The 26,074-nt window shown below is 40.2% G+C and overlaps 1 protein-coding gene across 2 annotated transcripts in view; it reads right to left on the bottom strand.

Annotated features, from left to right (window-relative positions):
- Positions 1 to 23,085, bottom strand: part of ESD (esterase D) — a 29,357-nt gene extending 6,272 nt beyond the window's left edge. Inside the window, exons 1-7 of one of the 2 annotated variants that reach the window (XM_056109922.1) lie at positions 23,016 to 23,085; positions 19,065 to 19,139; positions 15,828 to 15,916; positions 8,466 to 8,564; positions 6,437 to 6,561; positions 5,864 to 5,983; positions 3,069 to 3,167 (exon numbers count right to left, since the gene is read on the bottom strand). In XM_056109922.1, the coding sequence (XP_055965897.1) occupies positions 3,069 to 3,167; positions 5,864 to 5,983; positions 6,437 to 6,561; positions 8,466 to 8,564; positions 15,828 to 15,916; positions 19,065 to 19,132 (600 nt within the window). In that variant the 5' untranslated portion in view covers positions 19,133 to 19,139; positions 23,016 to 23,085. Of the gene's footprint in view, positions 1 to 3,068; positions 3,168 to 5,863; positions 5,984 to 6,436; positions 6,562 to 8,465; positions 8,565 to 15,827; positions 15,917 to 19,064; positions 19,140 to 22,800; positions 22,912 to 23,015 lie in introns of those variants that run through there. The other variant, XM_056109923.1, reaches the window with a different exon arrangement.
- Between the last annotated feature and the right edge of the window lie 2,989 nt (positions 23,086 to 26,074).

Here is a 26,074-nt window from a genome sequence, read left to right as displayed (position 1 = left end):
CTCAATGCCTCTCTTGCAAACCACAACACCCAAAAGGAGAGAGAGAACAAAAGGGAATGCCCTGCCACAGAGGCTGGGTGGGATGAAGGGGATGGAAGGGGTGGAACAGTTACTGGGATCAGTGGTGGTGGAGAATGGGCACTGGTGGAGGGATGGGTACTCGATCATTGTATAACTGAAACCCAAGCACAAAAATTTGTAAGCTTACAACTGTACCTCATGGTATTTCACTAATAAAAATTAAAAAATAAGATAAATAAAAATAAAAAGTGTTTTTCTCAAACATGAGCTAGGCTGTGCAACTGTGACTGCCGATGAACCTGACCAGAGAATGGATGCATCTCCCTGTTGAAGTACTCCTGCCAGAAGTTGTGATGCTCCTGCTCCAGTCTTCCCGACTGATCCAGTGCTTCTTGAAATTTATCGAACTCCTAATACCTGCTCCTCTGGGGCTCATTGCTGCAACTACTACTGATGCTGTTACAGGAACACCACTTCAGTTTTGATCCAGACACTTCATTTTTTTAGAATGGGATTAAATAACTCTCATCATTGGTGACCCTTATCACCCCTGGACAGTGCAGGACAATTGGACGTTTTACTCAAGCACTGCTCTGGGCCCAGGGTTGGACTGAAATCTTACTATAACTAATGAGACTGTTTTGTATTTGGAATTGTTCCCGTTTCAAATTTTGTGGGTTTTTTTGTAAAAAAAAAATGGGGGGAGATGTAGGATAACACTGTTTTGTCCTTCTTGCATAGCCTCAGGTATTTTAGGTTTATTGGGTTGCTCCCATCACAGTGCTCCCATTCCTCTGTGTTTATTTGTAACTTTCTTTGTGCTCTGTTGACTTGTAAATATTTTTTTCCTCTTCTCCCTAAGTCCTTTGCATAGTTTATTCAGAACAGTGTCCTTTTTGTATGGACACAAGAAGACATGCTTCTGTAATGTGACTCTCGGTAATATTTCCCTCCTGGGCATCTGTTCTCTCACCTAAGCCTCAGCTGCCTTTACTTCCTAACACCCCCCCCAAAGCAGGGTCCTGACGAGGGACTGGATGAAACCAGGGCAAGCGGTAAGCTAGGTGCTACCCTGGCATTGAGATGGGCCTAGCCAAAGCGCCATAATACTTAACTATTAAGTTAAGAGCTTGGTCATGGACAAATGCGGTCATGATCCAAAAGTAATAACTAGATTTGGACCCTGCTAGGGTTAGGAATGATTAATCTGGCCTGAGCACTGTAGTCTGAGTCTGTGGCAAGAAGTTCCCAGGAGAACTGCCCTACAAGTCTCAATGTTATCTCTTACTGTGTGCATAAAAAAATAGCTAGTATTGATATGTTGATATCAATACTGGATTGAGGAAAAGAGAAAAACACCTTAAGGGGCATTTTGCCCTTGGGCAGTCAGGAAGGGCTTTGTAATATCCTAGGTGGTGTTCCCTTTGAACTTGGTGGGCCCTTGGGAAGGGCTTTCTTATGTTGATTTGGCCACCTGACTGGGAGCAGTGTCTGCCTGAAGATTCAGATAAAGGAATTGGATGCAAGAGAGCTGCAGAGAGGAGCAAGCAGAGGGCAAGATGGACCAGAGAGACTAGCAAGAGGGACAGAGAGAGAAGAATGTACAACTATCGACCAATCTGCCCATTGTCTGTTGTCTACAAGCTGTTCTCTCGAAATAGGATTGGCAGAAAACTAGATAAAGGACAACCATGCGAGCAAGCTGGGTTCTGAAAAGGATTCAGCACAATCAAGCATATCCACACAAAATCCAAGCTCACTGAGGTTTCATAGGAGTTCAAGATGCAGATCTGTCTGATTTAAAGAAGGCCTTTGATTCTGTTGAAACTGACGCAATCATTGAAGCCCTAGCCAAACAGGGGGTTCAAACTCAATACATCAGGATCCTCCGTGAGCTGTATTACGGATTCACTATCAGGATGTCACCATTCTACATGGAAGTGATCATCCATGTCAAGAGAGGGGTTCGGCAAGGTGATACTATTTCACTGAAACACTTCAGTGCCACCCTCGAGAACGTCATGTGACGACTGGAATGGGAAGGAATGGGAGTGAAGATAGACGGATGGCAACTACACCAACTCCACTTCACCAATGTCATTGTTCTAATAACACCAAACATTCGCCAAAGGGCACAAATGCTGGCCGACTTCGACCATGAGTGTGGAAAGGTTGGACTACAGCTGAATCTCACAAAGACAATGTTTAAGAGAAACAGTCTCGTTCCTGACGATCCATTTGCTCTCAATGGAATGAACATCTCCGAATGCAACAGCTATGTGTACCCACTTCGAGAAGTCAACATGATGAATGACCTGGCACCTAAGTTGTACAGGAGAGAGAGAGCGGCTTGGAATACCTTTAAGAGCCTTGAAGAAATAGCTAAGAGGATTAAGAACCTCCAGCTCCAGGCACATCTCTTTGATTCCACTGTTTTTCCTGCATTAGCATATGCCTCAAAGACCTGGACTCTACCGAAACAGGATGAGAACACTATTTGGGTCTCTCAAAGAGGAATCGAAAGAGCTATGCTTGGAGTATCACGCTTCACTCAAATGAGATAAAGAATCCGGAGTTCCAACCTCCGTCGACGGTCAAGAATCAGGGACGTGGTCTCATTTGCCAAGGCATCAAAAATCAGATGGGCTGGACACGTAATGAGATTTGGAGAGGACCGCTGTACTCCACAGACTGGATTTTACCATTCATTACCGACTGAATTCCACGGGACGTCAAAGATCACGTGGCCGCCCACCTATGAGATGGTCAGATTTCTTCGTCAAGATCCTGAATGATGGGTTTGAGGCTCTTCGTGTTCCTGGAGCAAGCAGATGCCATTGGGCTCCACTAGCACGCAACAGGGACAAATGCAGACATTAGTGGTGCCTGCTTGAGCAAATTAATGAGTAACGGAATGTCAAGTGATCAAGTGATAGATAGAACCCAGAACTTCTCACATGCAAGACAAACTCTCTACCACTAAGTCAAATTCTTAGCCATTGTCAGGATACTGATCTCTGAAAAATCTGAGAACTTCTAGTACGTACCTTCCATTTACTTTGATCTGTTCCTAAGTATCCACCAAAGGCTTTTTTGCCCCAAGGACACAGCACCGGATTACAAATTGGAGCAAATGCTGACACAGACTTCAAAAACAAAAGAACATTTAAAAACATATTACGTTTTTGTTTAATCAAATATTAACAGTAAGCTAATTTTAAAATAATCAAAATCAAATCTGTAATGGAATCAAAAGTTATCTGCAACTGATTTGTCATGAAAACTCCCATATACAATTTCCTTTTATTGTAAGCTTACATCATAGGTCTCCACAATATAACATCTTTTACATACTATTGTTTTATTATGAAAACAGACTGTGCTAAAATTCTGCAGAGAATACATTATATTTTCACTAAAGCATAATGAATGCTTATGTTCAGAGTTTCTATAGTGGTTCATTACTTACATTTAATATACAATGATATTAAACAGTAATCAGTAATTTTTAATGTAAATGAACATATTATTAAATATCAATATCAATATTTCTCTTCTATGGTGCTATAAAAACTCTTAAGCAATGCTTAAGACATAGGACAAAAATTTTAAATATAATTTTGTGTTCTGTGCAATAGCACAGTGGTAGGGTATTTGCCTTACACGCAGCCAGCCCAGCCGAGCCGGGTTTGATTCCTCCGCCCCTCTCAGAGAGCCCGGCAAGCTACCGAGAGTATCTTGCCTACATGGCAAAGCCTGGCAAGCTACCCGTGGCATATTCAATATGCCAAACACAGTAACAACAAGTCTCAAAAATGGAGACGTTACTGGGCCCGCTCTGCAAATCAATGAAAAACGGGAGGACAGTGTTTGTTTCTGTGCAATGTACCTCTTTTCACTTGAAAGATACAAAGGAATCAGTTTCAGAGTGCTTGTCAATGTGTATGCTTGCCCATGTCTACTAAATTTTTAAAACACTAAAAATAAATTCCTTGCCCTCAAATATAATAAATTGCCTTATGTATAAAAAAACTACTTAAAAATCCACTGCTATGACATGGATTAAGTTCAACTTTGTAGTAAAGCTTATCTTTAAAGAAAAACTATTTAGTACCCCAAGAAACTGTTAAGAGAAATATTTTTATTTCTCACTGGCACAGCTTAAATGATTGGCTGAAAGTTCCTCCTACAGGAAAAAAATGAATTAAACTAATCTTGAGGTTTCTGATAGCTCTGTGATTTTAAAAACAGACAGCAATTGTAAGATGTCCATAATTAAACATTTCCTTGAACAACATTATAGTATATTATGAAATTCTCTATATGATAATTTAAGTTGGTTCACTGAAACAACAAAAAAAAAGCTAAGATCAATGGGAAATCTCAATTATATTTTATTTTCATCAAAGGTATTGAACCGTACATAAAAGGGTTACCACATCCAGACTCTGCACAAGTTAAGGGCTCAAAACACTGATGTACATATGCGCATTATAGTTCTCAAAGTATACCTAATATTAGTTATTTTCAGTACTCTTCCAATGATGAAAATCTAAGACTAAACAATAAAACTTTAGTGACTACAGAATTTTAATACTTATCTTTTACAATTTAATCATGAGCAATCCCATTTACAATTATATCAAAAAGATAAAACAGTTGCTGGGATGATATTTCATAGGGTTGGAGTGCATTTCTTACAATCATGAGGCCCTAGGCACATGCTTCCTTCATACTGCATAACCACCCAAGGACCACCAAGGATAGCCCTGGGGACTCCTGAGCACCACTGGACCTAAGCTGATGACCTAAAGTCATCAAACCCACATCACTAATCCGAGTAATGCCCAAAATAGCAGTAGTAGTGCTTGGGGCTCCCCAAATCAGTGTGGAGGTCTCCTTGTGGTCAAACCAATTTAAAAACTCTGTAGTACAACATAAAAAGGCTGTACGTAAACACACATGTATGTGGACATCTAAATCTATGACAAAGGAGTCAAGACCATGCAATGGAGAAAGAAAAGTATCTTTAACAGTGTGGGGGAAAGTGAACGGCCACAAGCAATAATAAAACTTTTTAACACTATATACAAAAATTCAAAATAGATCAAAGACATGGCTGTTAAGACTCCCAAATCATAAAACACATAGAAAGAAAAAAAATCATAGATAATTCACTTGTAAATTTCAGTCTAAAAGATGTGTTCATAGACTCAATCCATACGCAAAAATAAGCAGATACATCAAAATAACCCTCACAGATATTCCTATTAAGATATAAACAATACATGCTGACATAATAAAAGTTATTCCTTAACTTTTAGGGGAAAATACCTAGAAAACTACATATTGAGTAGATGTAATGAAAACAGAAGATACATTTAATATGCTTCTAGAAGATCTGTAGCACTGTCATCCCGTTGTTCATCAATTTGCTGGAGCGGGCCTAGTAACGTTTCCATTGTGAGACTTCTGTTACTGTGTTTGGCATATCAAATACATCACGGGTAGCTTGCCAGGCTTTGCCGTGTGGGTAGGATACTCTCGGTAGCTTGCCGGGCTCTCCGAGAGGGGTGGAGGAATTGAACCCAGCTCGGCTGGGCTGGCTGCGTGCAAGGCAAACACCCTATAGTTGTGCTATGGCTCCAGCCTATCTAGAAGATCAACCAAAAAAAAAAATCACCATGACAGAATTCCTATACTTCTGATTCTGTAGCAGGTATTGTATAGTAAAATTTACTACTACTGCCCATAGCCGTTCAAGCCCCCTATACTAGAAAAGACAAATCCAAATACAATATCCTAAGTGAAATAATTGTCACTAGAAGCTTAAATAGCTTACTTTATATTTTCCAGGATTCTTCAAAGTACAAATCAGAGCTCCGTGGCCTCCCATTGAGTGGCCAAAAATGGACATCCTTTCGGGATCCACTGGAAAATTGGCATTTATAAGCTGGGGAAGCTGGAGAAAATTTATAGTGATAAAAGATATGAAAGAAATGCTTAGACTTTTTCAGGGTTATATAAAATTACACAAAGTTTCAAAAGCAGTCTTTTAATGGCTTACATTAGGAAAGATTTATTTTAAATCTCAGATAAATAATTGTTATTTCTATATCACTGGATAATATATAGTACATCTTCTTTAGCATCTTTGTCACAGTGAGGAATTTTACAATCTTCTAAATTTTTTAAGTTACTAAACCTAATAACTTTAGTATTAAAATCTATCCTAAGGGAAAAGTTCTATCGAGATCAGGAGATGTGAGAGGAGGCAATTATACAGAAAGATGCAAAGATAATTCAGCAATTTCATGATAAAGTATATTTATAAAACATAAATATAATATTGAGAAAAAGTAAATTATTACACGTCATAATATTCTACAATCACCAGACTACAAATTAACATTACCTCCTCTGTTACGTAAGAATACATTCTGTAGTTAGTTTTCCATGGATTTTCAGTAGCATCCACATAGAAACCAGCACCAGTACCGAAGTCCCAGTTCTCATCTTCTCCTTTAATATTGCAGCCACCTGTAAAGAGAAAAGTCTTGTGGTTTCATCTACTCAGTAGTAACGACCAGAGTATTTTCTATGTTTAATGCTATGTTAAACATTTTACTACATTTCAAGCATGAAATGTTTTGCCTTTCTAAAAAACACCTGTGAAAAGAAATGGACTACTTTCCAAGGCGAGTCACTTACATTATAGAGAATTTTAGCTGTCATTCAAATTCCATTTTCTGACACTTCCAGCATTACAACATAAAATTTAACTCCAATGAATTAAGTTTGCAAAGGTTTGATTCTCTCTCATGGGATCATGCGATGCAGGGCGGAATCGGCACGTTCTTCCCATCCCGTGGAGACCACGAATCACCCCCCCCACCCCACCCCCACCGGCTCTCTGGCATGGCCATAGCCCCAGAGGCACATGGACCTAATTCGGAGCCCAGCAGCTGTTGGCAGAACTGTGAATGGACTATGCATTAAGCTATGGTGCCATGGCCCCCGGGAGGGAAGGGGTGTCTTTCTCTTCCGCCTTCCACCACCTCCTTCCATGGCACAGTGGCCGCCATCTCAGAGCTTATTGGACAGCCAGGCATAAGCTGGTGGTGACGGGGCAACTGCGGCCTCATGGGATGGGGGACAGAACCGGCACATCCTTCCAGCCCCACCAAGACAAATTGTCTGCCCCCCTCTGGCACGGCCATGGACCCAGAAGCACACAAACCAATCTCGAACTATGGCTTTTGGCAGAAATCCCTCCAGACTTAATTAGTAAAATATCAGAAATTCAAAACCAGCAATAGAAAACAAATTATTTCATGATGCCTTTTCAGCAAGTCTAATTGTTGGGGGGAAATTCCAAATAATCATGGTGCAACTTTTGTCAAAATAATGAATGTAATCAAAGTAGAGAGAAAGTTAAGTGGAAATCATCTGCCTCACAGGCATGGGAAGGGGTGAGATGGTGGGTATTTTGGGGTTCTTGGTGATGGAAAATATGCACTGGTGAAGGGATAGGTATTTGATCATTGGATGACCGAGACTTAAAGCTTTGTAACTGTTCTCCCGGTGATTCAATAAATAAATTTAAAAAAAAAAGGTTTAATTCTCATTTCTCTAATGTGAACATTTTAATCATTTTTTATCAAAATATTTACCAGTATGATTGAAGACAGGAGAAACAATTATCATGTCATAACAGCTTATTATATAGCACAATCTCGTACCTACTATGTAATTTTGACACATGTAGTCATATTATTTAAGAGTCAATTTGCCCAATTTCTCAGTTTTAAAGTATCTTAATCTGTAAAGTAGGAATAATAAAACTGTCTTCTCTCTTACAGCCATATCAAGAAAAAAATTTTAAATGAGAAAATATATAGCATATATTTTAGTCATAATGTCACTTGAAAAAGTAAAAAAATAGTGTGGGGGCAGAGAAATAGTACAACAGGTGAGGAACTTGCCTTGCATGGGGATGACTTGGGTTTGATCCCTGACACCACATAGGTCCCCTAATCTCACCAGGAGTGATTCCTGAGTGCAGAGCCAGTGAGCTCTGAGCACTGCTGGGTATAGCCCCCAAACAAATAAACAAAAAATCAAGTAAGTGAATTATATTTTAAAAAATTAAAGGCCCTCCCGTTGATCGTCGATTTGCTCGAGCGGGCCCAGTAACATCTCCATTGGAGACTTTGTTGTTACTGTGTTTGGCATATCGAATACTCTCGGTAGCTTGCCGGGCTCTCTGAAAGGGGCGGAGGAATCGAACTCGGGTCGGCCATGTTGGCCGCTTGTAAGGCGGATGCCCTACCGCTGTGCTATCGCTCCAGCCCAGTGAATTATATAATGTTTATAATATACCATGTATTACTTAGCACTATAATTCTTTTATCTTACAAAGATCCAATAAACAAAATACTTACGGGGGCTGGTATCTGGAGCAATGACAACAAGGCCATGTTCTGAGGCAGCTTGATGATAACCAGATTTTGATATAAAATTCTGTTCTGTGCAAGTTAAACCTAAGATAAAAAAATATTATTTCATGATAAACTTTTTTAATAGCACGATAACAAGGTTGGACATTATTTTATAATTTTTTAAGGAAACAATTCTAAATAAAAAAGTAAAGTTCTTTTTCTTATGTTTTATGATAGCATTAGTCTAAGAATTATCTTAGGTGAAATGCTCCCACAGTTGTCCTATTAAAGTCACTAATTAAAGTTACAATTATTGAAAATTCCTTAGGACCGAATGTGTTGAAAAATTCAGTATTTTTCCTATTATACTATACAAAGCATCAGGACTGGGCCTCCTCCACCCAGATCCCCCATCTTCCAGTAGCTAGGTGTTAAACCCACCAACTTCCCCCCCCCCCCCGCCCCCCCCGTGCTGTGTAATCCCATTAATGGCCAAGACCCAGAGACTATAAAACTAAGCTCTTATCGTCTCGTTCTCACTTTTTGGAGTACCCGGCAGGCTACTGAGAGTATCCTACTTGCATGGCAGTCTGGCAAGCTCCCATGGCATATTCGATATGTCAAAACCCAGTAACAACGATGGGTCTTATTCTCCTGACCCTGAAAGAGACTCCAATGTGGCACTTGCTAAAATCTCAGGGCTAGGACGAATGGAGACGTTACTGGTGCCTGCTCAAGGAAATCGATGAACAATGGAATGACAGTGATACAGTGATACGGAGCATAAACCAACTGTCATAGCAACCTCAGTAAGATGACATCACACATACCATTTAAATATTACAATTTCTACAGCAAAGTGCATATATTCACAGTGAGCTGATAAGCTACTTATAATACAAATACTGTCTTTATATATAAGTATTTTTCAACAACAAAATTATACCTAATCACCTTTACAATCCTCAGTATTCTAAGAGTAAATGGTCACTATGTATTTTTCTTAAATTGAGTTTTAGCCTCATTTTTTACAACTGCTTCTGCCAATTTTTCCACTAGTACTCTTTTCAGTAATGAGACAGAGACGGCTTATTAATGCAATATTCAATAAGTACTTGAGCTAAATACCATCTATCACAGTTTTTCCAGCATCAATAAATCCTACTACACTTGATAACAAGCTATAACAATGCTTAATAATATGCACAAAATAATTATGAACTACAAAGCACTTTTACAGTTTCTATTATATCACTAACAGCCATCAAAAAGACTTCAGAAGTTACTCAAATTATACTATTAGGTGTAATTTTATAAAACTTAAAAAATGAATCCTATTACGACAACAGACTTTCACTAGATGGCAGACTAACACAGTCCCTGTTTACATGCCATGTTTATTCAAGTACTTATTCAAGTCATGTTACTATGGAGAACTGCACCAAAATACTGGTTCCTAAAATACTAGGAATTTTGCTGACCTTAATGTAAACATGTTTAAAGAAGGAAGGGTAACTGTACAGAAATCATGAGATTAACAGTTCAGAATGTCTCTGAATATGAGTTACATTAACTAATCACAACTAGCTAAGTCACCAGAATATCCACAGTTCTTTCATTTAAAGTGTAGAGATAAAGTAAAGTAAAGTAAAGTAAAGTAAAGGCCCTCCCGTTGTTCATCGATTTGCTCGAGCGGGCCCAGTAATGTCTCCATTGGAGATTTTGTTGTTACTGTGTTTGGCATATTGAATACATCACGGGTGGCTTGCCAGGCTCTGCCGTGCGGGCGAGATACTCTCGGTAGTTTGCAGGGCTCTCCGAGTGGGGCGGAGGAATCGAACTCGGGTCGGACATGTTGGCTGCATGCAAGGCAAATGCTCTACCGCTGTGCTATTGCTCCAGCCCTAAAATTGACTCCTATGCTGTCAGAAGTGTAGAGATATTGCAGGAAATGTAGTAAAGGTAGAACACTAGTAAAGCGGGATGCCTAAATCACCCTTGACCCTAGAACACAGGAAGGAGAAGGACAGAGAAAGAAAGAAATTGAGGAGGGGGAAGCAAGACGAGGAGAAAGGGAAGAAATGGGGGAAAGGGATCAGGGCAATAGGGTATACCAGTGATGTGGGAGAAGAGTAGGAGTAGTAGCAGCTGTATATACAAAGCATAGACTCTATAATACTGAAATCATGAGATCTAAACTACAATTGCCAAATTCTGTCAAGGTGGCAGGAGGAGTTAGAGAGCATGGGAACTTCGGTGCTGGGAATACAGTAGCATGCCTAAGACTCATCTATCAATAATTTTGTAAATATGGTTCTTTAAAAAAATTGCTTACTTCTCACAAAGTGGCTATGAGAACTAAACGTTGGTAGAAATGTCATCTGGTTTAGGGTATATGGAAGATTGTATGGATTATTATGCAGCTTTAAGAAAAGATGAAATCTAAGCCCCCACGAATAGCTAAAGCAATTCTTGGGAAAAAGAAAATGGGAGGAATCAACCTGCCTAACTTCAAGCTCTACTACAAAGCAGTAATAATCAAAACAGCATGGTACTGGAACAAAGGCAGAGTTGCAGACCAATGGAACAGAGTTGAATATACTGACATCTCCTCCCAAGCATATGATCATCTAATCTTCAATAAGGGAGCAAGAAAAGTGAAATGGAGCAGGGAAAGCCTCTTTAATAAATTGTGCTGGCAAAACTGGATGGCTAAAAAAGTGCGCTCAGATCTCTGCCTAACACCATGCACAAAAGTAAGATCAAAATGGATTTATGACCTCAACATCAAATCGAAATCCATAAAGTTTATTATGGATTTGAAGACAAAGTTGGCAAAATCCTCCATGATATTGAAGCTAATGGTATCTTCAAAGACGTCACACCACTGGCCACGCAAGTGGAAACAGAGATAGACAAATGGGACTATCTTAAACTAAGAAGCTTCTGCACCTCAAAAGAAACAGTGACCAAAATACAAGGACAGTCTACAGAATGGGAAAAGATATTCGCCAAATACACATCCGACAAGGGGTTGATATCAAGGATATACAAGGTACTGGTTGAACTCCACAAGAAGAAATCACCCAACACCATCAAAAAATAGGGCGAGGAAATGAACAGAAATTTTCGCAAGGAAGAAATCTGAATGGCAAAAAGGCACATGAGAAAATGCTCTACATCACTAATCATAAGAGAGATGCAGATCAAAACAACAATGAGATATCATTTCATACCACAGGACTGGCCTACATGCACAAGAACAAAAGCAAATTAATTTAAATACACTAATATAAAACTTGTGTCTGCCACAACGTTTTGCACTTGGGAAAGACAAATGTGTCAAGATCAGAGAAAAATGTCTTATCTACTGAGAACACAAATTTCTAGAATATATATTAGGGACCAATCGAGATTCACAGAAATGAAGATAATTCTGCTAGAACTTTTTTTTTTCGGTGGTAATGGTGTTGGGGTTGGATCACACCTGGCAGTTTTCCTGGTTCTATGTTCAGGAATCACTCCTATAGGGGCTTCAGGACCCTAAGTGGTACTGACAATAAATCCAGATCAGTTGCACAGAGACAAGTGCCTCACATACTATATTATCTTTCAGGCCCTGCTAGAAAAAAAAAAAACTTTTTTCACACCAAGTAGTAGTATTGCTGGATCAGACAGTAGTTCTAATTCTATTTTTGAAAAGCTCTCTATACTGCTTCCATAAAGGCTGAACCACATGACATTCCCACCAATAGTGGATGGCGACTTTCTCACCATAACCAGGCCAAAACTGTTTCCAAATTTTTGGCATACCCCAAAATTTGCAAGACATCTCGTTTTGATTTGCATTTCTCTACTCATAAGTGTCGATGAATACTTTTCATATGCTTATTGGCTATCTGTATGTCTTCCTTGGACAAAATGTCTATTCATCTGCTCACCCTTTTATGGATGGGGTTACTGGATTTTGGACAGTTGTTTTTTTTGAGTACTTTATATATATTGAATATCAACCTTTTATCTGGTGTATTGTGTGCAAAACTTTTCTTCCATTCAGTATGTCTTTTTATTAGACTCTGAGGTTTTTTTCTGAGAGAAAGCTTTTTAATCTGATGTGGTCCCATTTATTTAATTTTGTTATCTTTGTCACTGCGGTTATCTCTTTGAAGAAACCTCTTTAGTTTCCTGTAGAGTTCGACCAATGTTTTCTGGGGAGAAGGTAAGTGAAGAGGGAAGTGGTATTGAAGTCCTTGGAAGAGAGAGCGAGTTGCACTTGTGATGGGTGTAGTGTTGGAATTAGGTGCATAAGAAACTATTATTATTAGCATTGCAAACCACAGAATCTCAATAAAAAATATTGAATTTTTAAAAAATGTGAAACAAAAGAGCAGGAAGATAGCTATTATCAATATCTATTGATTAGTCATATTTATATAAGCAACTATTTTTTGAACTTCATTAAAGTATAGCTCAGATGCCATAGTTTATGCATTTAATATGTATAATTCCTGCTATCATACTTATAATTATCCAACATAATTAATAACTAATCTTACATTTTCACTATACTCATCAGTAGCCATTCCCTACTTTTTTATTCCAATTCCCTCCATTCAGCCTTAGGCAACCATTAGCCTAGTGTTTACTACTATCTTTACTGATCTACCTTTTTTGTGATTTTATATGATATTTAACAATATATTAGTCTTATTACTGACTTCTTATACTTACTACGAATCAATAATTCATAAAATAGTGAATTCATGGATGTTTTGTTCCTATTTATTACAAAGAAATACAATGTAATATATGAACATTTGGGTACAAGTTTTCATCTTTTCAATTCTCACAAAATTGAGATATAATCATAGAAAACACATACAATAACTATAGCTAATGCAGAGTTTTTTTAATAGTTGCCAAAACAGGAAAATTATAAACAATTCCAACTTTTAGAACTCCAGTTTGAATACTTCTATTTTAGTTACTTATTACCCTTAGCAATAGAATAACTGATTTGTCACCATTTTTTTGAATTTACTGGGAAGTCATCTGAAAAATTCTTTTTTCATCATTTTTAATGATTAGATTATCACCTACTTTCAGAAAATCACGACTAAATTTTCATCAGTCATCTGTTCTTTAGTATCACACTAAGAAAACTGTTTCATTGTTTGATATAAACAAACACACATTTTCATATATTCATAGATCTCTGGCAATGTGATCCTGATTTTGATTTTAGTTCAGAATTAAAAATTAGTTTTATGAAAGATTGCATTCATCTGGGGGACATAAAGTAACAAAATAGGAGATTAATACCCAAGAATAGCCGAGATAAGTACCAGGAGGATTACTCCATGGCTTAGAGGCCAGCCGGGCATTCTAGGGGAAAGGGCAGCTCAGATAGAGAAGGGAGCACCAAAATAAGGGTGTTTGGAGGATCCTCCCAGGAGGGGAGATGCATGCTGGAAGTAGATTATGTACTGAACATAATTGCCACTCAATGCCTCTTTTGCAGACCACAACACCCAAAAGGAGAGAGAGAACAAAGGGGAACGCCCTGCCACAGAGGGAGGGTGGGATGGGGGGGATGAGTGTGGGAGGATACTGGGATCCATGGTGGTAGAAAATGGGCACTGGTGGAGGGATAGGTATTTGATCATTGTATAATCGAAACCCAAGCACAAAAATTTGTAAATCTACAACTGTACCTCATGGTGTTTTCTGTTCTACAGATTACACAATTCCTGAAATCATCTTTAGATAAGCAATGTTTCCTAAACAGCAAACATTTATACAATTAAAATACCAAATAATTTTGTTGTTGCTTTTATGAGTATCTATTATTCAAAAAGAAATGCACTATTGACTTAAAATCATATAAGTATATAATTTTTACCTTTAAAATGAAATATATATTTTATTTTTGTTTATCTTTTTTGGGTCACACCTAGCTATGCTCGGAACTTACTCCTCCTGGTTCTGCACTCAGGTCCCACTACTGGAAAGGCTCAGAGATGCCAGAGATCGAATCCAGGTTGGCCTGTGAAAGCAAGTGCCTTGAATGCTATACTATCACTCTGGCCCACAAAAAACTGTTTTCAGTTTCAAAGACTAATATTCAGGGCTTACCTTTGATAAAACATATGTAAATATAAGGGAGACTTTATTAAATTAAGAAGTAATTTTGAGAAAACAAAATATAGCATTCTCAATGCAATCTGGTTCCTGTCTTTTCTTATAATGTTTTCTTCTTAAGGTCAACATGACAAGAAAAGTTAAAATTTCAAATCAACAAGTGTTAAAACCCAGGGGTTGGAGCAATAGCACAGTGGGTAGGGTGTTTGCCTTGCACGCGGCCGACTCCGGTTTAATTCCCAGCAGCCTATATGGTCCCCTAAGCACCACCAGGGGTAATTCCTGAGTTCAGAGCCAGGAGTAACCCCTGAGCATCACCGGGTGTGACCCGCTCCCTCCCCCCAAAAAATAAGTGTTAAAACCCTACTCTCACAATCCATCTTATAGGTATGTCTATATTTTGGGGCTTTCGAGTCATAACTGTGGTGCTCAGGGCTTACTTCTGGCTGTGGTCAGGGATCCCTCCTGGTAGAGCTCAAGGGACTATATGTGATGTCGTCAGAGATAGAACCTAGGTTGGCTGCCTACAAAGAAAACTTCAAGGTTCTTATCTGTTATACTGTTTCTCCAGCCCCAAAGTTTACAGACTTTTAATATTAACTATTAAATAAGAAAAATAAGTGTTCTTTTATGTTCTTTTTCTAGATTGTGACAGAGGCTGATGGAATTAAAAAAAAAAATAGTGGAGAAAACACAAAAACTCTCTGTCTGTGTATTAAATTATGCTACATTTAATACTGCTCTATTTGAGAGATTAATATCTACAAACTCCAGAAATGCTTGGGTAAGTACAAATAGGTGAGCAAACTTCTTGTCATTAGAAGTCCAGAATTTAACAATCTTTTCTGATTTACGTAATCTAGTTGATAAAAGGTGTGACCTAAATGTTACTTTTATATTCCTGAAATCATTTTTAGGATAAACAAAGTGTATTTTCTTAAGAAAGATTCAACAGGGCCAGAGTGACAGTACAGCAGGTAAGGAGCTTGCCTTGTACACGGGTGACCCAAGTTCAATCCCCCACATCCCATATGGCTCCCTGAGGATTTCAGGAGTGATTCCTGAGTGCCGAGCCAGGAGTAAGCTCTGATCACTGCCAGGTGTGACCCCAAAACAAAAAAAATACTCAACAAAGTATGCCAATAAGACAGAAGGTAAAAAAAGTCAGTGAAAAAAAATAAAGGAAAGAATCCCTTTTATAAAATTCAAATGTACAACACTTACCAGAGAGCCAATATAGTGCAGGACATTTTGCAGTTTCTGCCTTTGGTGGCAAGTAGATAGCAAATTTCATTTTGCACTTCAGTTCAACACTGTAAAACCAAGCATGACAAAAACAGAGAAATGCCCCTCATTAGTCATGACAGAGACTTAGGTGATTAAACTTACAAATAAGTGATTTCATCCATATTTAAGCAGGAAATCTTGAACATTACAGACTTGTTGTGGCCCCAAAATGTAAACAAATAAGAATGTAGTGAATTCAGATTTAACATGATGATCCCATAGTCAATCTGAACCTACACTTAACAATGCACAGTCATCTAAACAATCAAAAAACAAAGAGTCTCTTCAATGGGCACTATTATTAGCAAAAGGAAAAATATTTCTACTTCTAATCACAATTATGTCATATTGAAAGGATGGGGAAGGGGATCACACTTCAGTAGCTGGAGTGGGCAGTAACTTTATATATCAATACCAGAAACTTGAACATCATTGTAATCTTATCACCAAAATTAAAAAAAGAAAAAGCATTGGTATTTCCACAAACATATGGAACAATGACCTTTTATAGGCTTAAAGAATCAAATGTGTGGATGCAAACTTATTACTTCACAATGAATTAAAAAAAAATCAAAGTCATATAGATAGTTCAAATAGCATTTATGAAGAATAAACCTTCCTTTGAAAAAGATCCCTATAAATCTTCTGAAAAAGATCCCCACCTCCCCAGTTCATAACCTTCTCATTTGCCACATTTCAGGGATTTTAGCTTTTTGAGGCAAAGGTTCTGGTACTTAATGCCATTATTCTAAATACTTTTATTGATATTACTTGGTTTGCTAACTTTAGCCATTATCTACTGACTTCCCTTTATAGAATAATTTTAGTTACCTGCTGCTCATTCTGCTCTCTGTACCCACTGATATTATTTCCTTCCCCATCTTATCAATATGCAATTTTACTTGGTCCATACTAACAGCTATAAATGACAAAAGATGAACTATGTGGACCATTCCTCAACCCATGCCCAAAACAGAGAGGGTAAGGCATGAACTGACTCTGGTGCAATCCTTAGCACTGTAAGAATCCCCAGGAGTGATCCCTGAGTGCAGAGCCAAAAATAGACCAGAGGCAAAGCCAGGTATGGCCCCCACCCGCTACCCCACCCCAAATAAACACAAGATAAACTATGTGGTATATCAGGACTTCTTTCCTTTTTCCTTCAACTTTTGTTTTTCATGTGTTAGTAACTGTACTAATTTTACTTACACTTAAAGTACAAACTCACCTCGATCATTGTATAACTGAAACCCAAGCACAAAAATTTGTAAGTCTACAACTGTACCTCAGGATGTTTCACTAATAAAAATTTTAAAAAATAAATACAGACTCACACAAAAGCCTCTTTCATACAAATGAGAACTTTTGTCTTTCCTTCCATTCTCTGTATATTTTTTCATTTTAATGATTAGAAATTATCTAATTTTTTTTAGGTCTTCAACTACTGATAAGGGAATTGAGACATTCTCTTTCAAGATACACCACAGGAGAGCCATCTCTAATGCAGAGATATTTGTGATCAATATAATTACCAAATGAGAGAGCTTAATCCTACTAAAGGATAGCTGGTATCTTAAAATATTTCTCAAGCAGTTGTGGAACAGATCAGGTCTAATGCAGAGTCGGACAAACAGAATGACTAACATTTACTTAAAATTTAAAAATTAAAGGGCATTATCAAGTATTCTGAAACTCTGCCCTTATGGCATTAGAATGCTACACAACTACCAGAATATAATTCATGCAGTTATTTGTGACAGTCATGTTGCACTAATGCACCACCAAAATCTTCCACAGTATTTATTTTCCTCTCAGTAGTTAATTCTGTAAATTTCATCTTAAAAAAGTTATTTCTTTAGATTGCTGCTATCCAATAGAGCTTTATATGAGAAAAATCATCTGTATCTACACTACAGAATACAATAGCTTCTAATTCATATGGCCACTGAAGACATGAATGTGGCCAGCTAATAATTTAATTTGAACACTTTTTAGTACTTAATTTAATACTTAATTTAAACACTTTCTGTGACTACTGGCTACTAGACCTTCTCGCTGTTTTCTATATTCTTGTACAGGTGCTGCCTTAGTATGTTCATACTTCTCCTGTAAATTCCTTTTTCTATGCTCCTGTTTCCTGGATCCCATGTCCTGAGTGAGCTAAAATCAATCAATTTGGTGAATCACATCCTCCAGTTGTTTTCTGTAAAACAGCTACATGAAAACACACTTTTGAAACCTAACATACATGAACATTTCTATTTTCAATCTTACCTTAAGAAATGACTGGACAAGGAAATCTTCCTTTAAAATTTTGAAAGGATTGCTGTGATGCCTTCTTGTTCTAGAACTGCTTTTGAGATGATCTTTCCTTCTAAAGTTCTTAATATTCCCTCCTCTCTCTGAATACTAAAATTTCTCTATGCTCGGAAAGCTATGTTGTTGATATGGGTCTATTTGCAACCTTTATACTGGAAAAAATTTTAATTCTGAAAATTCAAACCCTTCAGTTCTATGAATTCTTCTATTCTTTATTTTATTTTATTTAATACCAATTTTCTGACTTATTTTTCAAAACCAGTATTTGATGGTGAACTACCTGAACTCGGTCTCCAATTTTCTCGCATTCCTCTTCACTCTTAGAATAATTTCATTTTTCTGAGCTCAACTCTTTCTCTGACTTCTAAGTACATCCATATACTTCAAATTCCTTCCTAAGCTTAGTTACTGTTATTTCTCAGTGTTTTCTTGCTGATTTTTAAAATTAAGCTTTCTAAGTTCTGCTAAATCAGATTTTAGTTCTGTGTTTCTGCTTCTGGGTATATATGTGTTTAATCCCTTAATTAAATTTCTCCTTTTAAGAAGCAGCAGAGGTTAATATTTGTGTTCAATGTGCATTTTTACCAAGAGATCCAGGTTTTTGTTCTCACATTATAAGATCTCCAAGGAAGATGTTCCCAGAATTTCTAGTGCCAATATTTACATTTTTAAGTTTTTACCTCACATAGTTAAATCCAATTAAGTCTAGTGAAACTGTCAAACAACCCACAGAAACAGAGCAGGGAGGTTTAAAGTGAAATAAGGAGTCACAGTATGTAAATAAGGATTTTTAAAAGCTGAAACAAACAAAGGAACAAAATGAGACACTCAAAATGTTATATTCTCAGTAATTACCTGTCATGTTCAAAAACTTTCTGCAATCCTCCAAAGCACTTGTTGCTGGAAATCTGTTTCAATGCCATTCTTCTCCTATTAGTGAAGATTAAACTCTTTAATTTCCAGAGAATTAGTTATTGAAAAATCTTTGAAAAATTATTTTCAGCGGAGGCATTACCCTCCCCAACCTCAAACTTTACTACAAAGCAGTAATAATTAAAACAGCATGGTACTGGAACAAAGCCAGGGCCATAGACCAATGGAACAGGTTGAAATATCTGCACACACAACCCCAAATGTAGGAACATCTAATCTTTGATAAGGGATCAAGAAATGTGAAGTGGAACAAGGAAAGTCTCTTCAACAAATGGTGCTGGCATTAACTGGACAATCACATGCAAAAAAATGGGCTTAGACCTCGACCTAACATCATGCACAAAAGTCTGATCAAAATGGATTAAAGATCTCAACATCAGGCCAAAATCCATAAGATACATTGAAGACAAGGTCGGCAAAACTCTCCACAATATTGAGGCTAACAGTATCTTCAAAGATAACACTCCACTGACCAACCAAGTGGAAACAGAGATAAACAAATGGGACTATCTTAAATTAAGAAGCTTCTGCACCTCAAAAGATACAGTGGCCAGAATACAAAGACAATCTCCAGAATGGGAAAGAATATTTACCCAATACCCATCCGACAAGGGCTTGATATCAAGGATATACAAAGCAATGGTTGAACTCTACAAGAAGAAAACATCTAACCTCATCAAAAAATGGGGTGATGAAATGAACAGAAACTTTTCCAAAGAAGAAATTCGAATGGCTAAAAGGCACATGAGAAAATGCTCTACATCACTAATCATCAGGGAGATGCGGATCAAAACCACAATGAGATATCATCTCACACCACAGAGACTGGCCCACATCCAAAAGAACAAAAGCAACTGGTGTGGGTGTGGATGTGGTGAGAAAGGGACCTGCTGGTGGGAATGCCGACTGGTTCAGCCCTTTTGGAAAACAATATGGACAATTCTCAAAAAATTAGAAATTGAGCTCCCATTTGACCCAGCAATATCACTACTGGGAATATATCCCGGCGAGGCAAAAAAGTACAGTCAAAATGACGTCTGCATTTCTATGTTCATTGCTGCACTATTCACAATAGCCAAAATCTGGAAAAAAAACCTGAGTGCCCAAGAACAGATGACTGGTTAAAGAAACTTTGGTACATCTACACAATGGAGTACTATGCAGCTGTTAGAAAAGATGAAGTCATGAAATTTACATACATGTGGTACTACATGGAAAGTATTATGCTAAGTGAAATGAGTCAGAAAGAGAGGGACAGACATAGAAAGACTGCATTCATCTGGGGAATATAAAGTAACAAATTGGGAGACTAACACCCAAGAATAGCCAAGATAAGTACCAGGAGTTTCACTCCATGGCTTGGAGGCCAGCCCTACATGCTGAGGGAGAAGGCAGCTCAGATAGAGAGGGGAGCACCAAGTAAAGAATGTTGGGAGGACCCTCCTAGGATGAGAGAGGCATGGTGAAAATAGACTATAGACTGAACATGATAGCCACTCAATGCTTCTTTTGCAAACCACAGCACCCAAAAGGAGAGAACAAAAGGGAATGCCCTGCCACAGGGGTAGGGTGGAATGGGGGTTTGGAGGGCTGCTAAGAGCATTGGAGGTGGGGAATGGGCACTGGTGGAGGGATGGGTACTCAATCATTGTATAATTGAAACCCAAGCATAAAAATCTGTAAGTCTACAACTGTACCTCATGGTGTTTCACTAATAAAAATTTAAAAAATTATTTTCAAATCATTATCTGAACACACAATGTTAGGGGTGGGGAGAAAAAATAAAAATACAATCGTTTTCACCTACCATTTGTCCACCTGTTAAATTACTCTAATTAAATATGACAAAACTAACTGATTCTTCCTGGGTTTTGAGCCAGGAACTACTAACTTCTGGCTGTGCTCAGGAATCATTCCTGGCAGTGCTTGGGGGATCACGGTGGTGACCGAGATCAAAAACCTGGTTGGTAACAAGTTACCAGCCCTTCTTTTCAGTGGACACATGTCACAATTCTTGTCTAATATGGCCTACACGAATTGTTAGCACTTTAAATTTCATTTTGATCTTAATTTAAATTGTAATAAAATAACAAAACACGAGCACAGCCATTTGTGGCTCATTACTAGTAGCATAGTCTATCAGTATGAAAAGCATGGCTAGTTTAGCCATATTAATCAATGAGAAATGCCTGATCACTTCAAGGCTACCACTGCTGGTGTAGCACAGAGGCTCTCAAGCTTTCCTCTTCAATGAAACCTGGAGAGCTTTTAAAATTCCTACTGTCTTTCTAGCTGAAAGTTGAAATAGTTGAAGGCCAGACCACAGCCATGACAACAGTATCAGAATAATCTGTTGATGGAGTGACCGAGTATTTTTTAAAATATTTTTAGAAGGCTTTGGGTCACAGCAGGGCTCACTCCTGACTCTGCACTCAGGAATCACACCTGGCGCTGCTCAGGGGGCCTTTATGGGATTCAGAGGATCCAACCCGGTCAGCTGAGTGCAAAGCAAGCACCTTACCGCTGTACTCTGGATCCCAAGCTTCACTATTTTTAAATCTGTCCAGGTGAACCCACTGCCATTTCAACTTGGAAAACCACGAGTATAGAAAGCTAATCCTATTCCATTGTGAGGCTAGGTACTGAAAACCACTAAGGTAGCGGAAAGCAAGGTACTTAATTGCATATAGTCCGCGGCTCTTGTAAAGCCATTCCAATTTTGTAAGCTGGAAACTAACGGACTGACCAAGGACAAAAGAAAGAATGACTAAAACACCATGCATTTAACTGCAAATTTAAAATACAGAATCTTGGAGATCCCAAGCCTGTTTGCCCAGCGGCAAATTTCTAATCCAACCGGTGGTGGGGACAGAAACAGAAGCCCTGAATTCCAAACAGCTCAGATTGGCTCTCCAAATTGTCCACGGTGGTCCTAGCACTTTCTGTTGTTGCTGTTCCCTTTTTCTGGTCTCCCTTTCTGTTGAGTCGATGGTGTCACAGTCATGCCTAATTCTTATTAGGTGGGTCTTGGCTGTTTCTTACCCCACCAATGCCACGACCTAATTTCAGATGGCTCGGGAGTCGGGCTTTCCAGATTGCAAATCCGGTTTCTTCGCGTCCTCCCACAGGACTTGGACAAGTCCCGGTCCCCTGGCCTAGACTCATTTACCCGTTCTTGGACCTTCAGGGCTTGTTCTGGGACTGAGGCCATGAGTAGGCTTAGGACCCGCGGGCTGTGCTCTGCACCCAGTTTGTCTGCGACTCCTCGAGGCGGTGCTCACGCGCCCTCCCCGACGACCGCCCCGCAGACACTCCGCCCGGCGCCTCCCGCAGCGCCGAGGGGCGTCCCACAATGCGCGGACGCACATCCCCTTAGGACTGGCCCGGGTCATCGCCCAGACGCAGGAGCTGCCCGGGGCTGGCCAGCGGGTCTTCCCCGCCCCCCGCTGCAAAACAGGCGCCCGGGGACGGGCTGTGCGTGGCCACTGAGGCTCTGAGGCTCGTTTCCTCAACAAACCCATTCCCCACACACCCCGCGGCCACTTCACGTCCGCTCGATGGCAAGGGCGGGAATGTGTACAGGGGCGAGGAGCCAAAGAAGGCGAGCGAAGACCCCGCGGCTTCCCGGGCTGAGCGAGGCGGCCGCCCCGGGTTACACCTTCGGATGCGGGGAAGGCTCGGCACGGGGGCTCGCGCCTCCTCGGGACGCGTCGCTCGGCCTCCACGCTCGGCTCCGGGTCCTCCGGCTCTGCGCTAGCGCCGGACACTCTCGCCGCCGGCCTCCGCCCGAACCGAAACTGGCCACGCGGGCGCGGGATCCCCAGATCCGCACAGGCCGGGTCCATCCGGGATTCTAGCGGAGCCGAACCTTACCTCCAGCGACAGCAGCTAGAACGCTCGAGGAGCGGGAGGAAAGGCGGAGCTTTAACATGGCCGCCGGCCCCGCCCCCGAGGAAGACCCCGCCCATTTTAACCCGGGCGCCGAAGCCCCGCCCCCCACTTCTCCGGCTCCGCCCCGCCTCGCCTCCCACTTCCTTTCGAACCTTAGGTGGGCGGGGACTCCTGCTCCAGGCCATTTCCTGCGGTTCACAGACCCTGCCCTCCCTCACCCTATCCTGTAGCAGGTCCAGAGTTTACCCAGTAACCCAGGAGAAATGCTGCCAGATCTTTTCGCTTGACTGGCAGCTGGCATTAAATAGGATTCTAGGTAAATATCCATTCTCCAAATCACTGTCAGTGTCCTCCGGTTGTTCATCGATTTGCTCGAGCAGGCCCAGTAACGTCTCCACTGGAGACTTTGTTGTTACTGTGTTTGGCATATCGAATACATCACAGGCAGCTTGCCAGGCTCTGCCTGCGGCGAGATACTCTCGGTAGTTTGCCAGGCTCTCCGAGAGGGGCGGAGGAATCGAACTCGGGTCGGCCATGTTGGCTGCGTGCAAGGCAAACGCCCTACCCGCTGAACTATCACTTCAGCCCATTCTCCAAGTACTGTGGTTATTCTTTTTTTTTTTTTAATAATGTAGGAGCACTGCTATTTATTCGGCCGTTGATTAAGCTGATTGAATTGGGCTTGAATTCCACATTACTTTTTAAATTTTTTTTTAATTTTATAAATTAGTTCACAATGTTTGATTACATTTAACATTCAAACACCAATCCCACCACCATTATACCTTCCCACCACCAAATTCAGGATGTTTCCATCCCAAGCGTCAATCCCTATCCCAAAACACAACTGAAATAATGTATTTTGTATTATCTGTTATGAAGAACTGCTGAACATGTTTACAAAAAAAGTGTTCATATAGGAAACAGTATGAAGATTGTTCAATTTTGGCAAGAGACATTAAGACGTTCGATAGGATATCACATGTTTTAAAGTTTGGGTGATGTGAACTTTGGTATACATACCTGAAAGTATGTGTATATATATATATATATATATATATATATATATATATATATATTTCCCTCTATGATTTGTTGCCTACTATCTGAACCCCATCAAATGTGGTGTGATAATCATGGGGAATGGGTAGGGAATGTTTTATGATGTGTCTCACCGCCGTCAAAGTGACCAGTGGTCCAGGAATATGTTTACTCATATGTGAGGCTCAGCCTGAGTTTGTGGGGAGCGGCCTTGTGTGTGGTGGTGGTTGGGCTGTGCAGGTTCTCAGCTGCTGGGGCTGGGTATCTTGGGGGCGGGGAGGGCTCTCACCTGCCCCCCTCTGGGGTGCCCCATGTGAAACAGCCTGGCACAGAGACTGGTGGCATGGTTATGGGGGCCTCATATTATGCTCCCTTTCAGGAGAAGCAGTCGTGTGATCTGGACAGTAGCCGATCTCCACATTACTTTATTTAAAATTCTATCCTGAATGTTAATTTTATTTTATTATTTTATTATTATTTTTCCTCCTTTTTTTCATTCACTATGAGATAGTTACAAAGCTTTCCTGTTTGAGCTTCAGTCATACAATCATCAAACACCCATCTGTTCACCAGTGCACACTATCCATCAGCAAAATCCCCAGTATTACTGCCCCTGGGACCCACCCCCCCTTTGAACCCTTCTCCTGCCTATGTTGAGCTCATAAAGCTGAGTCGAAGGGGTATGGTGCTGCCAGCGGGTGAATCTGTACCTGTGAGGCAAATGCATCAGCAGCCAGATGGCGCCTTCAGACTTCCAGATACCCCAAAATTGCTGCTGTGCCTTTGGCCAGACCCCAGAAACTTGGGGCAAAGTTTACCAAGAAAGCAAGTGGCCAAAAGTTAGGTATGTGGGAGACACACCCACAAACCACCTCCAGTTCAGCTATATAATTGGAAGCATGACCTCTCTGGCTCCTGATCAAGCTAATTAATAGCCATGGTCCCAGACACTCAGAAACAAATCTCGAAACCCAGAAGCTTATGGCAGAAAGGCATCTGGACCGCATACAAGGTGGCCGCCACCTTAGAGCTTCTTGGAAAACCAGGTATGAGCTGGTGGTGACAAGGCAACTGCAGTCTCATGGGAAAGGGGGCGGTACCGGCTCATCCTTCACGCCCTACCGAGGTCACAACTTGCCCCCCACGAGCGGCTCTCTGGCATGGCCATGGCTCCAGAGGCAAAAGGACTTAGTCCAGAGCCCAGCAGCTTGTGGCAGAAAAGTGAATGGACCATGCATTAAACTATGGCACCATGCCTCCCCGGGAGGGAAAGGGTGTTGCTCTCCCTTCTGCCTTTCCCCCCTTCCCCCCTCCCCCCGGCAGCAAGGTGGCCATGGCCGCTGCCTCAGAGCTTATAGGAAAGCCAGGTATGAGCCGGCAGTGATGGGGAAACTGCAGTCTCATGGGAAGGGGGGTGGTACTGGCTTGTCCTTCACGCCCTACTGAGGTCACGAGTTGCTACCCATGAGTGGCTCTCTGGCACAGCCGTAACACCAGCCACACAGAAACCAATCTCATAATTATCTGGCTCTCTGCAGAAGTCCAAAATCGCGAGGCCGCTATTATGGCCATGCGAGATTATATGATTCTCATACCAGCTATAGAAAACAAAGTATTTCACAATGCCTTTTCAGCAATTCTGATTGTTGGGGGGAGGCGGAATTCTAAACAATAATGGTGCATCTTTTATTGAAATGAATGTAGATAAGAGTAAAGTGGAAATCATCTGCCTCGCAGGCATTGGGAGGTGTGGGAGGGGGGTATATTGGGGTTCTTGGTGGTGAAAAATGAGTACTAGTGAGGGAAGAGGTGTTTGATCATTGTATGACTGAGACTTAAACCTGAAAGCTTAGTAACTTTTCCCATAGTGATTCAATAAATAAATATAAGAAGGAAAATAAATAAATAAATAAAATTATGGGAAAAAAAGCTGAGCCGGAGGTGGTTTGTGGGTGTGTCTCCAACATACCTAACTTTTGGCTGTTTAATTTCTTGGTAAA

Source organism: Sorex fumeus, unplaced genomic scaffold (assembly GCF_029834395.1).
Source record: "Sorex fumeus unplaced genomic scaffold, SorFum_2.1 ptg000008l, whole genome shotgun sequence".
NCBI classification, from domain to species: domain Eukaryota; kingdom Metazoa; phylum Chordata; class Mammalia; order Eulipotyphla; family Soricidae; genus Sorex; species Sorex fumeus.
Note: the sequence above shows the minus strand (reverse complement) of the source record. Positions and strands in the feature narration are given on the sequence as shown.